Consider the following 17,666-nt stretch of genomic DNA (forward strand, 5'->3'; position numbering starts at 1 on the left):
GTTCGTACCATTCCGAGCGGGTTCTATACGAACTTCTGTTTCGGTGACAAATTGTTCTACATATTTCTGAAGTAGAAGGTTAACCCTTTGCTGCACTTTAACGAGTCTGACGGTGATTTTTTTATATTAGGTTGGTGCATATGAAATGTCGGATTTTTAAGCGAGTATATAAAACTGCATATCTTTTTTCAAAAGCTATATGATTTAATCAAAATGTGCCCCATTTGTTTTAATACACTTTTCCCAACGCGAGTTTAATTCATAAATGTATGTCTTCAAGAAATTCTGATTTTTCGGATCAATAAACTGTGGTATGGAATTTTTCAGACTGTCTCCATTTACATAGCCCATAAAAATTACGCATACGTCGTACAAAACAATGGCGAAATTAAATGAAGTAAAATATAAAATTTTATAAAATATAGATCTTTCGCCAAGCGACTTTCGCTATTTTAAACATTTAGGACAGTTTTTACGGGCTAAATAGTATATAGTGTTCATACAGGATAAATAGTATATAGTATTCATATGCACCAACCTAATAAAATGCACTTTATCGCATAAGATAGAAATACTATAAGCCAGAAGATTTATTTCAGATTTCCAGTGGAAGTGGCTTCGGACGGTGACGCTCGACGGGCGAGCGTCGCTGTGGACGACGGGTATTGGAGCGCGCAGTATTTTGGGCGGATATATCCGCCAGCCGTCCGCAACGGTAAACATGCTTGGGCGGATATATCCGCCAGCCGTCCGCTAAGGGTCTCTAACGTCCGAGAGGTAGAGGGGAAGTTACGAAAATGCGGCAAAATGCAAGCGCAGAGCTGATCAACATACTTCGCGCGGTTTGTAATGGAACAGCCACGCACCGAGGGCGAACCTACTGGCAACGTAGGAGAACTGACGTCAGAGAAGAAAAACTCAAGTGTTTACGTTTTTCATGCTAGGGTTCGTTCTATTTCTCTTAATCCCGACATTATTTATGACAGGTCGCTGTCACATTCCTCAGCCGAACAACGTATAATGGCAACACCGTCCTAAAACTGCTCAAAACCTGCCCGAGTTTCTACGGGCTAAATAGTATATAAATGAAGACACTCTGAAATATTCCATATCAGAGTTTATTAATTCTAAAGATCAGAATTTGTTTAAGACAGGCATTTCTGCATTGTTGAAAATCTCGTTGAAAAGGGTGTAGTAAAGCAAACGGGGCATATTTTGATTAAATCAACAGCTTTTGAAAAAAGATATACAGTCTAATATATTTACGTAAACATCCGACATTTCATATGTACCAACCTAATATTAACCGTTTAAATATGAGTGGTATGCCATTTTTTTCATGTCGTCTTGTTCATGCAATAAATATAAATTTTTCTGTTTTACTCTAAGAAATGATTTGAATAATACTTTCAACGTTCTTGTATACGACTTTTATCGATTTCATAATACCGATTATTATTTGTAATTCCAATTGAGAATATCGAAAAATGATCGAACGCGAAATATTCGTCGTATTTCGTACGTTTTAATATTGGATACGTTCCCGAAAAGTATACATCCGATTTGTAATGATTGATGAGACAACAATTATGAAAATATAAATTCTGCTTTAAATTCAACATTATAATGCACACGTACCGCGGTCAATATTTTGCGAGCAACTTCCCGATAAATTTTATGTGATAGGTAGTGTTCCACACGGTAATTCATTCATGTATCAACGACGGCCTGTGGTTACTTTAAGTATTGTAATACAGAGAACGGCGCCACGTGCCAATGCAAATAAATTCGGACAAAACAATATTTACTACAGGCAAATAATACAAAATTCCGGTTACACAATTACGACCGCCACCCGTAAATTCAATATAATGCACATACTTCGAAGTTATACGTAATTCTCACGCGGAAAATAATTTTGAAGGTCTTCTGAATCGTAATGACAATAAATTTTTAATATATACAGAAATGTTTTATACTTTTTCTATTGCTTCGTGGATATTTTTGGTTTATTCTATCTTCAGTTTTTTCTTTTCTTTAATATGTTAATGTTACATTAAATACATAATACAAATGTATTATGAATAGATTACGGAGTTTATGTAAATAATAAATATATGTACTAATCAAAATTGAAGGCATTTAAGAATTTAAAAAAATTGTTAGAAAATTTCCAAACTATCAAATTAATTAAAACAGAAAATTCACTTTTATATTATTCCAGTTTGTTACAATTAACGTAGACCATTTTTGTTTTTCATAAAAACTGTTTTATATTTTGCGATGATTGTTGCAAGTATTACTTTTGCTACGATCACAGATTTGTTGCTCCATTCTTTCTTCTTTATAGGATATACTTTCATTTTCACACTCACAGTTGTCCAACAATGTTTTTCATCTGTTCTTTTTTAAAAGCTCTTTCCCTGCTACAAGAAATATACATTTCTTCTCATAGTTCCGACAATTCTGCGTCGCAATATCTCAGAAAGTTTTTGGAGAAATTCCTTGGAAGGTCTAATGGATCCATCACCGAATACTTAAGAAGTTAAATCGAGCTGTTAGCTTTCGTAGAAGTTTTAACATTTCACACTTAATATTGATAGAAAAATACGTATTATAATCGGAGAAATAACTAACTTCTAAATTATAGTTCATAATATTTAAAAATAAATTAACATTCGGTACCATGGAGTTCGTCTTCATCAGATACAAATTAACCCTCACCCACCCCTCAGTTCTCCAGCTTGATATACTAATTGACACTATCGTACAGGATCAATATACTATATTAAAAGACAAACAATTTCAACTAAATATGTGATTGAAAATAAAGAAAAACATATTTACATTCTTTACAGAAAATGAAACGATGCTTTTCTATACTTATCGCAGCGTGCACTATGTACGTTTGCGATATTTTTATATCGCCATATATGGCTTCGAACCGGTCTTATTCCGTCCTTTACCGTCACTCATCGTGCAAATTTTCAATCACGCGGTATAGTTCACATACATTCAAACGTATATCCATTCGGAAATAGTATATTTGAACTCTGCAGTTTCTAGGTATTTCTCCGGCAAAGAAAGGAGTGACACGGTATTCTCTTGCTCACAAATTTCATGTTTGTTAAATCGACACGCAACGCCCAAACAAATATTTCCTCATCTCTACATTGTAGGGTTTTCCATTGACAATAATAGATATATACAATTTACTTTAAAAAAAGATGACAGTTCGATTTGCCTAAAAATAGCGGACTAATATACTTTGAAACTGGAAACTAGTGTTAAATTAACACCAAAAATGAATGACAGTTAAAGCATAAACTAAAAAATTAGATGATGTTATAACTGGTAGGAGAACCTTTTGAATATTTGATCGGCGACGAACGTAAGAAGAACGGCAAACCTGCGAAGACGCCCAGAAAATCAACATTTACGATTCAGCGGTACATTGGTCACGGTCCGTCGATCGACTTGTTCAGAAAGTAGTTCGTCGTGTTTCTGGATTGATTAAACGCTTCGGTTATCGCGATTGTCGAGCGAGCGAGCGCGTCGGCCAAGTTATCCTACTTGAAGTGTATCAGACACGCGGCGCTTCGACATAATGCTTTGATCGGGGGTGCGAAAACACGAGTCAGCAAGTACTCCGAGGCTCTTGCATCGTTAGAAGCCACTCCAGGCTAATAACTTCGACCGGGCCACTCCCGTCGAGAGTGCAGTTTAATTGTTGCGGTATTCGTACGGTGGCAAAAGAAACTGCAAGCGGGGGCGTTTAATTTAAGAGTCGATAGAGCATCGCGACCAGGCGACTCAAAGTTAAAGATATTCGTGCATCCCCTGCCCCGTGACCCCAGTGTCGAGAGACTCGAGTTTCAATTTATTCCATTGCAAGAATTCAAGCTCCGGGGGGAATTGATATTACGTGTTGGTCCGTCGAAGTTCAAATTAACATCGTTAAAAAGGGTTAACCGTCATACGATCACCCGGATGAAAATTCACCTAATTTCTATTTCAGATACTGTAATTTATTTCGTTGTTAGTTATTTATTGTTCATTTAATCACTTTCCAACTGTCTTTCACGGTTTCGCCTTACTTATTGGCGTCTAGCATCGTGGGCAACTATATTTGTAAAATACCTTGCGAAAAGTTCTTAAAGAGCCACGATTATGTAATCGATAATTGTTATTACTTATTATTATATATATATAATCATTATTAATAATTAGTTTCATAGATACTACAGTGTAGTGAGTCCAGTGAATTTTAAACTTCATTCAATAATTACTCAAAAAATGATAACTTCCTGACATTTGATAAATTGAAAGGCGATAACTCTCGATAATCCAAGACTTCGAGATCTATCACAGTTTATACGGAAGTTCCGGTTTGCGACGCGTTGCGCGCAGCGGGCGCGTCTCGAAAAATATTCGCATCGATCGCCGTCGCACGCGCAGTTCTGTTAATTAAAAATTCATTTATCTTAAACTCGATTCGCGAACGCGGCCACCGGGACTAGGACGCGGTTCTAAAAAAAATCGCTGCGTGGCGCGGGCGTGAAAGAAAGAACGATAATACGGAATTAATTCGTCCAATAAAGAGTGCGAGGCCGTAGGCAGTCCGCGCGGTGGGGGAGCGGTCGGCGCGCTATTAAAAAGGAGGGACACCGCGGCGATTCATGGACGCACCGAAACGGCCAGGACACGTTATTGCATATCTCTGCCGTCGTCCATAAGTGAAGAGCGGGTTCAGTGAAACGTGGAACTCATAACGACGTCCAGGGGACGACGGACTCGTAACTCGTTTATAACGACGTTCAGCGGAGAGAGAGAGGAGAGAGAGAGAGAGAGAGCAGAGACGCGCGTTGTATCTGTGCGCGCTGAAGAGAGCGACTATGCGAAATAGAGAAGGAGCGAGAGAGAGAGAGATAGAGACGGCGAGTGGGAGAAAGGGGCGAGAGAGTGGGAGGGTGGGGGTTAGGAATTTCGCGTGGCGACCGAATTTCGTAATACCGCCGGCTAGTATGCGCGGCGCATACAAAACACAAAGTATGCAAATCCCCGGCCGCGACCGAATTGAAATCCCCGTAGTGTCCGGCAATTACAGAACGTCACGCCGACTCGCTTTCGGAATTGTCTCGAGTACTTAATTACTAATTCCAGCCAAGTATTTTGGGTAGCCGGGTTCGCGTTGAATTTCACGCATGCCGCCTTGCAACCCCCAATGTCCTTCCTCGACCCCCTGTATTTTACGACAATACCGGCCCTGTAATTAATTCGACGCTACTCCCGCCTCGTTTTTCCGTATAATGTGACGAGAGGAGAATTGTTTCCTTTCGGTCGAGCAGCTAATTTCGCCCAACAACAAGCCAGCAGCCGATGCATTGGGCACACAGGCAACAGCTTTCGGCGAACCGCTAAGAAAAAGATAATGTCGTTTTTACAAGTTGGGGATCGCTTATTGAAAAGCAAAGACGGTTGCCCGGCTTCTTTCTACGAAATGAACGTTCTGAAAATTGATTGCAAATACAGGAAATGCATAATTAATTAATTTTGCGATGAATAATTTTAATAAGTTATAAATAATGCAATCGTATTGTGATATTTTTCTAATGGTGTCGCTGTTGCAATTTTTGTACGTGAAAATAGAACTCTGTTTCCTAAATTTTGATAATTTTATTCAAGTAATGAGAATTTTCTGCAAATTTCAGTGCTATTCTTTTATCAGATAGCTTTTATTAAGTCCGTACGTTTGTTTTTAGCATAAACAAATTTGTGGAGAATGTTAATTCATGAGGAGTAATTAGGGAATATCGCTATGCATAAATTAACAGGTTCGCTGCATGCGTCACACACTTCCGACAACCATAATTTCGTATTCGCTGTGACGAAACCCAAATTGATTTTGCATATGTTTTTCATTTTTGACGTTGTTTCGCGTCGCTTCGCTTTTTTTATTCATCGGATAAAACAACCACAGACTCTATCAATTGCACACGACCGCGTCGATTCCAGAATGTAAATATATAACTCTATAAAAATTCACAATGAATGCAAAGTTTGAAGCAGAGTTGGGCAAACACTACACGATATTTATAATTTAACCACGGTTCTACACTAATCACGGTTAGTTGCAATTTGAGATAAAAAAAGCAGAGTTTTCCCAATACTAGCAACTGTTTAAAACTTAACGAGCCGGAGCATTATAAAAATATAGTGTGTCAAATACTTTCTTCAAAATGTCGCATGATTCTCTGTAAAACTAATTAAAGTGCCGTGTTCTGAGTTCCTAAATACCTGAATATGGTAAAGCATCTGCAATTGCATTTAGATTATATGTCGGCAGGGTTCTGCTAATTGAATTACATTATAAATCAATTACGCAATTGAATTGATATTATTTTAATCACTACCGTAATTGAATTCAATGTAATCGAAATACTGTGTAATTGAAATAGAATATAAATGGCATATAATATAATTGAATTACCGTGCAAATTAAATACAATATAATTGGCATATAATGTAATTGAATTTCAATATAATTAACACATAATGTAATTGAAATACAGATACAAATTTTCGCTATCTTTCTTTATTTCACTTGTAATGATGTATAAATGTAGTGGTATAAAATTGTATGTGAATATATAGTATGGTTGCATAGGTATGACAATTGAATGATTGGAATCGGGTCGGTGCAAAAAGTGATTTCGCGCGTTGGCGGCGTCGCTTTTCCTATGAATAATTACGCATTACAATATAATTGTATTGCTTTGTAAATTAATTCGATAGCGATCTGAATTATGAATTGCAATGTAATCGAGTTTGCAATCATGATTCTACTTCAATTCTAACTCTACACAAGTCTGTTTGTTGCTAGCGTCAGTAGACTGAGTCAACGGCAACGCGAATAGACAGAGAAAACCGTGTAAAAATTAACTGAAATTAGAAGTAGAAAGCGCCTGGACCTTAGCAAACGGGAAAAACCGGACAAAGTGGACAACAGCTGGTTCGTGCAAGTTTTTCGCTGGCGCGGCGGCTCGAAGTCTCGTTAAATAAGTCGCTAATGCTCTGGCTCAATATTGAACGAGATTGGACGTTCCGTGCTTAACTGGCTAATTAGCAAGTTATGTTTTAATTCGCTCGCGCGAGACTTTATTGCGTGGAAGCGTAATTAAAATGCGAGTTAATGGACGAATTACGAGAAAAATTCGTGCTTAATTGGGTAGAAATACTGCGAGACGGCCGTGTTGGCCGAGCAAATGAAGGAGTAAAAGGGTGTTCCGCGGCGGGAGGGTAGAAGGACGGGGCGCCTTTCTCTCTTTCTTTCTCCGTTTCTCTCTTTCTCTCCTCTCGCGGCCTCTTTTTGTCAAGTCGCGTTGCCGGGAGACCGCGGGCGGACTGGAAACACTTGGCAAACTTGAGGCAAAGAGCGCGAAGCTTTTTCCCATTTGGCTTCACGGTACGTGAAGGAAGTTATCAAGTGAGATGGACTCGCCCCGCAACCGCAACTCTTTGTGAGCGTACGTGTGAAGTACAGTAATCGGGAACAATTACCACTGTAACCTTAGAAATGGATTTCTTTCGTGGACTACTTGTTGGTTCAGCGGCGAGTAACCCGGAAAAGATATTTCCGGGTAGTCCACGGAGGAACAACCTTCTTTTTATTCTATTCAGTTACAGATTTATCACGTTCCTTTAGCAAATGTTAAACGTCTCTGTCGTATTTCTGTTACGCTTTCATTACACAACAGCGAAACTGCAAGCAAACTGTTGCATTGATGTTACATTAATTATAAATACAAATTCAATAATATCCACGACTCGAAGATGCATAAATAATTTTTAAACGGTACTAATGACATGGAAATCATTTAATATGATGTGATAATGACATGAAATGATTTAATGAATTAATACTTCTCAGCAGCTTGTCTTGTGATTGACTTTCGATACTCCTACATTTAGTTTCTTCTACAGTTTATATTTTATATTCATAAATTTTTTTAATTCATAAACCATTTTTATACTGCTCCTTTGTTACAACGACGCCGTTTATTAAGAAATATTGCCTACTTTTTACGACAATAACATAGTATTTGTAACAAGGCGATAAGACATTCTAAAGATCGTGTCTATATATAGTTTCACGTTAGCAAGTATGCGATCACTCGGATACGTCTCGCCCGACAGCGTTGTTCAACGAACATTTTATACACTCGCGGAATTGCGTAATCGTTTTTTCCTCGGGCCTTAACGTCTTACTTTCCAATTCTTCGAGGACCCGTATTTCTCAGACACGAGACTATCCCCCCCGAAGAAAATCTAAAAATGCTTTCGCTCGATAGATTGAATCCAACCAGACGGATCCGTCCTCGCGCAGTATCGTCCCGAGCATTTGTTCACCGACACGGAAAATCGAACGAGAGTTGGACAGATGACAGGAATTCCCCACAACATAGAGTACCGTAGGATCGCTGGGACCTGGGAATGATCTCGAGTAATGCGACTTGACGCGAGAACCGGTACAAGGGGGCCGAAACGGTCAGTGAACACGATGATAATAGCGCAAAAGAAAAAGCGAGAAACGCGGGGTAGCTGGGAAGACATTTTGGCTGGAGAAGCAGTTTGACCCGAAAGACTTTCTACGTTTGTTCTTGCCTGAAAAGTTCGCTTTGCATTTCAACATGTTGGGTTGAATGCATGTGTAGAGTGGCTCGAAAAAGTATTTGAAAATGGAACGACGATTCGAAAACTACGTTCTCGGCAACGCTAATTTATTTCGCAAACAAATTACAAGAATAAACAACAAGTTTGCACAGTTTATATAAATGCTGTAGTATTACAAATGCAACATCATATTACAGCCGGACGATGAAATTCTTGTAAATTAACTCACGTTAATTGAATTTGGTGAACTGGGACGTTCGGTTGACCAGCGAAGCGTTGTCCATATATGTATTTTATGTGAAAGCGAAAAAATTCAAATTCACGTTCACCAGGTTTCAAATTTCAATTAACTGTATTCAGGATAAAACGGACAATTAATAGCTTCAATTTCATTATTCACTTGTAGTGTTCACCAATCCTCGCTAATCTTCGCGTCAGATTCGCGTATCTTAAGGAGTCATTTTCTGGAAAGCCTTGCGCTCGATAGAGTCAAAGTGCATTCGGTAAACAAAGTAGTGTGCACTGGTGGCAAAGGGAACAAAGGACAGCTAGTGCAGGTAGAATAGATGGGTGTACACAATGCATAGGGTGTACAAGGTAAGTATGGGGTACGGGATTTGTAGAATGGGCAGGATGCGGTGATGAGATAGATAAGATACGCGAGTTAGAATAGTTTAGCTGGAGAGAGGACATAGGAGGGAAGACGAGGAACGCAGGTGTTTCGAGTACATAGAAAACAGGGTAGACAAGGTAGCAGAACAGATAGATTGGATGAAGCAGCTATGAGATACGGGGTTTACAGGATATGTAAAGTAGATCGGTCAGATAGGATAGGTCGGGTCTATAGGATTGTCAAAGGATACTCAAATTAGCGCCACCGAGATGTGTAGAATGTACACGGTGGTCAGAGTGGTAAGGAAGGCAAGACTGGCACAGGTTGGTCAAAGGAAACTCGATTTAAACGCGGCAGACGAGATAGATAAAATATAGAGGGTGTAGCATTTAATAGAGTCTCTTTATGCATTACAAAGCCAGTGATGACGTTGATATATCAATAATTACTACTAGGTCACTTATAGTAAACACTATTGATTCACTAGATCACTTATTTATCTGTTTTAGCATTTTTCTAGAACAATAGGTCAATAGTTACAAAAATAAAGAAAATAATTAACTCTTAATTAGATTCCATTGATCATTCAAGTGTTAGTTATAATTCAATGTTAAGGCAAAATACAAATTTTATGCATCTTTGTTGCTAAAGATCTTACATATTAAAGCAAAACTATCGTAAACTAATAAACACGATGACACATTTTCGGACACTGTCAGTAGATTTGGTACATGTTAAATGGTGTTGCAGAGAGCTAAATAAATGATAATCAGATGCAGTCATGACAGACGAATGAGTTGTCAGTCACACTTCCTTCATTATGGACGACACAAATCATTTGCGTAGTTTCAATCATGATTTTGTCAAGATTGAATACAAATAGCATGCAGTGTCGAATGCGGAGCTTACTAGATATCATCCGATACAGGGTGTCCCGTTTTAATTCATTCACGCAATTATCTCGCAAATTATAGGTACATCATTTCGCACAGGGTTTCAATGTTATTATCAGTATGCGTGTAAGTCAGCGAGATCTGCAAAAGGTATTGTTTAAATTTTCGTAATACGTTCATGTTAAAAAAAAATAGCTCGACAAATGCGAGTTCTTTATTTTTTGGTCATTCAAAGCAATGGCAAAATTAAAAGAAAGATATTTTAGCTATTGTCGAGTAGGCTAGGTCTTTTAGCATTAAAAAGAATTTAAGTCAATTAGTCTAGTGGTAGAGTGTTGGAGAGAGAGAGAGAGTGAGAGAGAGAGAGAGAGAGAGAGAGAGAGAGAGAGAGTGTGTGGTGAGATAGGAGAGTAGAAGAAGAAAGGGAAAGAGAGAGATAGTCAGAGAGCAGAGACAGAGATTGAGCGAGAGGAAGAGAGTGTGTGGTAGAGAGGAAGAGAGGGAGTATACTTAAAGTGAGAGGAGAAAGAGAGTATATGTGCGAGAGGCAAAGAGAGAGAGAGAGAGACAATGAGAAGAGAAAGAGAGAAACAGAGAGAGAGAGATTGAGAGAGAGAGGTGAGAAATTGAGAGAAGAGAAAGGGGACGAGGGAGGGAGCACTCTGCGAGTAATAGCTCCCAATTACCATAACGCTTGGCTAAGCCGACTAATCGGTTCCGCTTATGCCGACCGGCAAATTATTATTAATCACATTGCACGTGGATTACCGTTTATGTGCATCCATGGCGGTGGCATTTGCACTTTGCTCCGGGTCGGGCAACCATAGCCCCGGTACCATGAATATCCACATCCTCCTTTGATCTCACTGTTACCAGCACTTTGCCGGAATCAGATCTCCGCGGAACGCTGGGGGTTGTTGCACGGGTTGCTCCAGACGTTCCGTGAGCCGAACACGATAAGATTTCCAGCCATCGCTCGAATTTCGTTAACGCCCCGCCATCTTAACGAACCACATCTGTATCAGTGATCGATTTCGGTGCGCGAAAGATAATTCCAATCGCGGAACTACAATCTCTTCGCAAACCGCGTTGCCACCGCGCCACCAGTCATCAGACAGTTCCTCTTGAGTTATGAGTACTCTGGGATACGATGCTCGCTAGGGACTTCCGGCAGTCATCCGATAAATGATCACGGCTATATACGTACTTAGATACGAGATGCGCATTAATAAGTTAAGGGGGATTAAGACTGCGCGGTTGCCGAATTCTGGAGTTTCCTTCGCGGTAAATGGGTCGATGCACGAAAATATATATGTAGCAGCTGCTTCCCGGAATTATTTTTATCCTGTATACGGAGAAATTAACTCTTATACAACTCATTTCACAATGGAGGTTTTAGATACTAGATACGCTTAAGATACTAGAAAATATCGCTATTCACTTGTTGATCATTGATGTTGACAATATTCTTTATTATTTATGAAGGAAATATATAAGTCAAATATTTTATATGTATTAGGGTTACTAATACTAGGGTACTAAGGATTAATTGAGCAAATTGACATAATTACTCCGGTTGTTAAATATATAGTCTGCATACAAGGTGAGTTAGATAACTCGTACACGCCAAATAACTTCGATATTATGCGTTTATTTAAAAATGGTTAAATACAGAAGTTATAGAATTTAAAGGAGAGTTAACGTCGTGTTCACTTTATTTGCACATTGTATAGTTTCCAAAGTTTCGAGACCAGCCTGCCATTTTTAAACGAAAGAAAGGATATTAAATTTTTAGAAGAAAAGTACAAACCAACGACGAGCCTAAACTTAATGGTTAACGTGATTCTGAAAATATTTACCATATTCATTTCCGTAACGAAAATGTCGATTGCCCCAGCCAGCTGGGCGAGTTATCTCTTTTCAGAGGTTAATTTCTCGTCGGGGATTACAGCGCGAGTATTCCAGGTATATCCCGTGGACGGACCCGTCCCCGGCGAATTGGGAAAAACGGGAAGGATTATATTCGGACGAAGTTTCCTTTCGCGAAAAATTGGGCTGCTTCCAGAATCTGACCTTTTGTGGCTCCGTTCGCTGGCCGCGCCGGGAGTCGGTTTCCATGAAGCGGGGCCGACGAGGGTCCGGCGAAGGTAAGCCGGAGAACGGACTCGGAATCAATAGGCGGAACAAACTGTGTAGGTCGGTAGAAGTCGCCGGTAAGATTGAATTTGCAGACTCTGCCGCCCTTGTCGGCGAGGAAGGACCGGCACGAATAAAAAGGGAGGAGGAACGAGTGGCGGGCAAATCTGGAACGGATAAGAGACTACGGTGCTCACGAACGGTGACTCTCGCAAGGAGCCGCCCTGTTTTCCCTTCTCTTTCTCCCACCCTTCCTCTTTCTTTTTTTTTTCTTCGCGAAAGCGGACGTGTTTGCTCTGCCGATCAAGACAGCATTTATTTGATCCGACTGCCGGAGACCAACCCCTTTACGACTTCAGGCTTCTTCCGCAGGCCTCTCCTCTGGGGCTGCTCCTTCTCGAGTGCTTCTGCTTTTTTTCGCAATAATTTAATACTCCTACAGTCGAGTGAATCTTAAACATTAAACAGCATTTCCGCAAATTTACTTTTCATCTTCCTGTTCGGCTCGCGACTGAGGGATCGCGGGAGGGGACGCCAAATAAATGGCGGGCGATGAGCGTTTATTATTTGTCTAGGAACGCGGGAACGGTTGAATTGCGTTTTATTACTTTTCCACGGGCCAGTCGAGGCTGTGTTAATTGGCTGCATATTCGATTATTTAAAGGGATACTCGTCATTTCGGTCTAGCAATTAAAAATTGTTTTCCTTTTCTATTTCATTTTCTTTAAGAGCAACTCTTTGAAAATATGTGTACAAAATCATTTACTTCGATTTGTAAAAATAAGGAAGCTGTACAGGTGTTAATCTGATTAATGATCAACGATTATAACTCCTTGATTGCTATAAATTCTTACAGATTCGTTCTTAGTCGTTATTAGCAGTTAAATATATAAATATATTAAAATTAATAACCAATCTATAAAGACTAACAAGTTATAATCGTTAATAATTACTTGGATTGTATTTTTCCCAATGCAGGTTTGCAGGATCAAATATTTACATACTTTTTAATATATTTATGTATTTAATTGCTGTTAATCTATTATTAACAACGACTATATCTTCCGTGCCTCGATTACCGAATCACCCTCAGATCATGTACAATTCTCTGTCATTATTCACCGTTTCAAGTACAGCCTAATCGCTCATGTGATTGTATCAAAGTTCGTACTACCCAAAATAATCGTATACGCTGTTTGCTGCAAAGAAATACTTGTTGCATGCCATCGTCAGCTTTAGACTACGTGCACGATTTATGAAAATCGGTGAAGCCTATTTACCCAAGGACCTTCTTTGGATGCACCTAGCTACGAAACATTTTTTCCTTGAGAGCCGAAGGTGAATTTAGCCGATCCCGATGCCATAGTCTCGCTAAAACGTCGCCCTCCATTTTCTTGCGATGCGTCTGAACAACTATCGTTAGGGCACTGAACGTCGACCAATCTATAACCATCCCGTAATTTGTTTTTGCTGGCCATGAAACGACAGCGATGGCCGACGCTAATGCATGTCCTACCGGCTTCTTCCTTCTCTAGAGTTGGCCGAGCCGCGCGATAAATTCGGAGCGTCCTGGCGTGCACGGCCGCCAACGGATTCATCGACGTATTTTAGAGGACACTCGAGTCACCTAAAATATTCATCTCATCCCGGCCGGGAGGGTCTTGAGTCAGGTCTCTCCCTCTCGCGAGAGCGCCGAGTTTAAAGTTTAAGGAGACCTGGCTGCCGCGCCGTTGTGCGACGTCGTCGTTGTGTTCCTGCTGCGGGGGAAGAGCCGCGAGAGGCCGTTCGAGGTCGATACAGCTTCTTCCGCCTGCCATGCCGTCTGGATAATTTCCCTGTGCAACTGTGCAATTGCATCGCTTGCGACGTGCTCACGGACCGGTGAATCCGCTTCGCCATTATCCAATCATCCAAATCTCCAATCCGGATACAGTCGGCCGCAAAAGTCTTCGATATTCTCGATAGACATTTCGAAAGGCTCAAACGTCTAGCATTTCTTACGGAATTAATTTATCTCGTATTTAAAATCGCACAGGTTCGCGATCTTGATAAATTTTTAATACTCGAAAAATGACTAACGTTACAATAAATGAGCAAAATTGTACTCTCATGGACGTTACTTTATTTGTTACTTGAAATTGGAAAGATTGCAAATCGATAAATTTTATTTATGCGAAGAAGATTTTGCGTTTCTTTTAGACGTTGATCTATTTGTTACATAGATACTGGTGAATTTTTCATCAACTTTTAATAGCTGAAAGAAAAAACTGATATTACACACATTCTGAACATTGTCATTTAAAAGATAGATTTTGCAATATGCAGCACACTATTATACATATGAACGAGCTTATTGCGCGAATGTTTCCAGTTTGCGGACTCGGTGAAATGTGCGAGTTGCCTAAAGGCGTTGAAACTCATACACAGTAATGAACAAAAGAATAACGATTTAATTGAATTATAACGATTCGGAAGAATAATTATTTACAAAAGAAGTCCTCTTCGATTTTTATGACATTTTAATATATAATACAATTCTAACAAGTTTATCCTTTGTAACAAAGTGTTTGTAAATCACGTAAATAATATTCGCGAAAAACTGCAGCTTCCACTACGTTAAATCTTGTATATTCGAGCACGTTTCGCGGTAAAACAGACGCCGGGGTTACTACAAATGTAGAAGAAATTTGAACATAAAGTATAGGAGAATCGAAAACCGAAACCTGAGTGGCCACAACTTGGAACTGTTAAACAGAAACGAATTATTAAATATAAATGAAACCGCATGTGTAACAAAATCAATATGTTTGAATAATCTGTACTTACTAAACAGAGCTACGAAATACTTTATAGTTTCGAAACATTTACCCAAACGCCGGAAACAGATTCGGGCAAGAAATGATATTTGGACAACTTTAACGGCACCGTAGTCTTCGGCGACAGCTCTATCTGATAATTGTTCAAGAAAGTAGCTAAGCAGGATTTGACCATCAAGATTGCCATCTTCATTCCGACGCACATTCGCGGGCCCTCGCCAAACGGAAGGAAGCTCATCTTCTGTATGTCTCGCTTCCTCTCCTCGCTGAACCGATCCGGATCAAACACATCCGGATCGCTCCAATATTCGGCATCGCGGTGCAGCGGTCCAATAGGTACGTGCACATTCATGCCAGGTTCCACGCGCACACTCAATCCGTCCGAACCGACCAGTTCGCACTCATTAGTGCATATCTTCTTCAAGAATATCACGACCGCCTGCTTACGTTGCGACTCGCTGATCACTTGATCCATATACTTTAAATCCTTGAGGGCTTCGAACGTTAGCACGCCGTTGTGTGCGGCGATCGTCGTTCGAATTTCATTCCTCAGCTTCTCCTGGACCTCAGGATATAATGCCAAATAGTAGCCGGTGAAGGTGAGCGTCAATCTGCTGGTCTCGAAACCGTCGATGAAAAGGGAAAGCGAGTTAGATACGATCCTTTCCTCGTTCATCGTGCCCTCAGACTTCTCCAAGTCGACCATCAGCTGGAAGAAGTCGTGCTTGGGTGTCGAATTCTTGCGTCTGAACTCCAAGTTCTCCCGCACGACGCGTCTGAAGAACTCGTTCACTTTCTGATCCAGGAACGAGATTTCGAAGAATCTGGCCACATTCGTTTTGTAGATGAAAATGTTGGTTAAGAACGCTTTGAAGAAGCTCGGAGTGAAGATTGCCAGGCCGATAGAGTGGAACGCGTTCGGTGGCGGGTTGTCCTCGTAGCTGTACCCTTCGATACCCAAGCCGGCGTTCGCCACGGACTCGGCTGTGAACCTTCCGAAGAAGTGTTTCAGCTCGACCTCGTACTTGTCCCGCGACTTCAGCTGCTTCTCCAAGAACGCCTGCTGTTTCTTGCACACCTCGGTCACGCCGGTGTACAGGTTCTTCAGACGGGCATTGGAAAACGCGGTGGTGAATCGCTTTCTTCCGTTCTGCCACGCTTCGCCGTAAGCGAAGAACGGATTCATGGCTAACAGAGGGTCCGTCTTCGGCGACACTTGGAAACCATTCTTGTGGAAGTTCGCGAAGCTGCTTTGCAGAACCTGTTTTATCAGCTGCGGCTCGCGCACCACCAGCGTGGGCGCGAATCCGTTGTACATGCCGAACATGCTGTGCTTATTGCACTTGTTGTACAGATCCTCGAAGTGGTCTGCCATGCTTTTCGTGACTGTGTATATCGGCCACATGTGGCCCAGGAACGGCCACCACCCGTCCGGGATCGGGATCTTACGTCGCTGCCAGAAGGTGTACGCCTTGACCATGTAGACCGCAAGTAGTACGAGAGCTCCGAGGAGCAATGTCAATGTCGTGGTTGCCATGTCCTCTGTACGCGCCGCGAGCGATCCCGGCAGTTAACTGCCGCTACTCCGGTGAAGTACGAGATTCAACTCTTGCGTTAACGCCTCGCGCGGGTAATCAAGAGATGATAAACGTCACAGTTGTTATACAATTGAACGAGAGGCACTGGCGCCGATGCTGAAAATTGAAACTCTCGCGCCATCGAGATCGAACACACTCCGCGACACGGAACCGTGTTGCATTAATCTGTAAACGATGTCCTGCGAATTTCCTGTTTACCGTATATTTGTTGCGCACGGGATGAACGTGGTTGCCACGCTGATTGACACGGCGATTACGGAATTTTTTTCTTCATAATTAGTAGTTCCAGAATTGAAGCCCCTGTGATAGCGGTATTTGTGGATATGACTGTTCGATTTGTGTAATATTAATTGCGACAATTTAGCTGTATGCATAATTAGTTCATGTTTAATATACCATTTAATTTATCAAAGGGCTTTAATTCAACGTGTGAGCAGTTTTGTAATAAACTTTCCAGTTTGGTGTATTCCATTCTTAACATTTTCGATAACACTGGCTGGACTTGTCTCGTCTTTCATGATTGATTTCACAATTTTAAATAGACTTTATGAAATCATGGAAGCAGAAACAAACATAATCAGAAAAGAAGCTGCTTTATACGAAATGGCTATACCAATCTAGCATATTGGAGGATTGATTCAAAAATAGCGAAGACAATAGAGTTTCATAACAATAGCGACAATGGAACGCTACGCCACTGCACGCTAAATTGATACAGTACGTTTCTCTATCTGCATCTCACGTTCTACAAAAACTGCGCCGTTTGTTACAGACGTAGTCCCGCCCTCCAATATAGTGACCATTATGGATCGGTCATCTTTATGAAAACTTTGGTAAGTTTCTTTTTAAATCACAGGTATTATGAACCTTTACAGTTTGAAATTTCAGACGTACATATCGATCCAGCTGCAGTGTAAACTTTAGTTTTATTTTTGGT

At 40.6% G+C, this 17,666-nt stretch overlaps 1 protein-coding gene across 3 annotated transcripts; it reads right to left on the bottom strand.

The window, feature by feature from the left end:
* Nucleotides 1-12,623: 12,623 nt before the first annotated feature.
* On the bottom strand, nt 12,624-16,725 carry LOC144477564 (putative cytochrome P450 28d1). 3 transcript variants are annotated; one of them, XR_013495215.1, is made up of 3 exons: nt 15,142-16,725; nt 13,596-14,569; nt 12,624-13,514 (listed from the first exon to the last, which is right to left on the bottom strand). XR_013495215.1 is itself a non-coding variant. In XM_078195299.1 (2 exons), exon 1 carries the CDS (start codon nt 16,666-16,668, stop codon nt 15,163-15,165), a length of 1,506 nt encoding a protein of 501 aa, XP_078051425.1. In that variant the 5' UTR covers nt 16,669-16,725; the 3' UTR covers nt 12,624-14,569; nt 15,142-15,162. The 3 variants fall into 3 exon arrangements, 2 of the variants coding, with proteins under 2 accessions (XP_078051425.1, XP_078051420.1); XM_078195299.1 differs by having other exon boundaries at nt 12,624-14,569; XM_078195294.1 differs by lacking the exons at nt 12,624-13,514; nt 13,596-14,569 and adding an exon at nt 14,746-15,059.
* Nucleotides 16,726-17,666: the final 941 nt, after the last annotated feature.

Source organism: Augochlora pura, chromosome 2 (genome assembly GCF_028453695.1).
Source record: "Augochlora pura isolate Apur16 chromosome 2, APUR_v2.2.1, whole genome shotgun sequence".
NCBI classification, from domain to species: Eukaryota; Metazoa; Arthropoda; class Insecta; order Hymenoptera; family Halictidae; genus Augochlora; species Augochlora pura.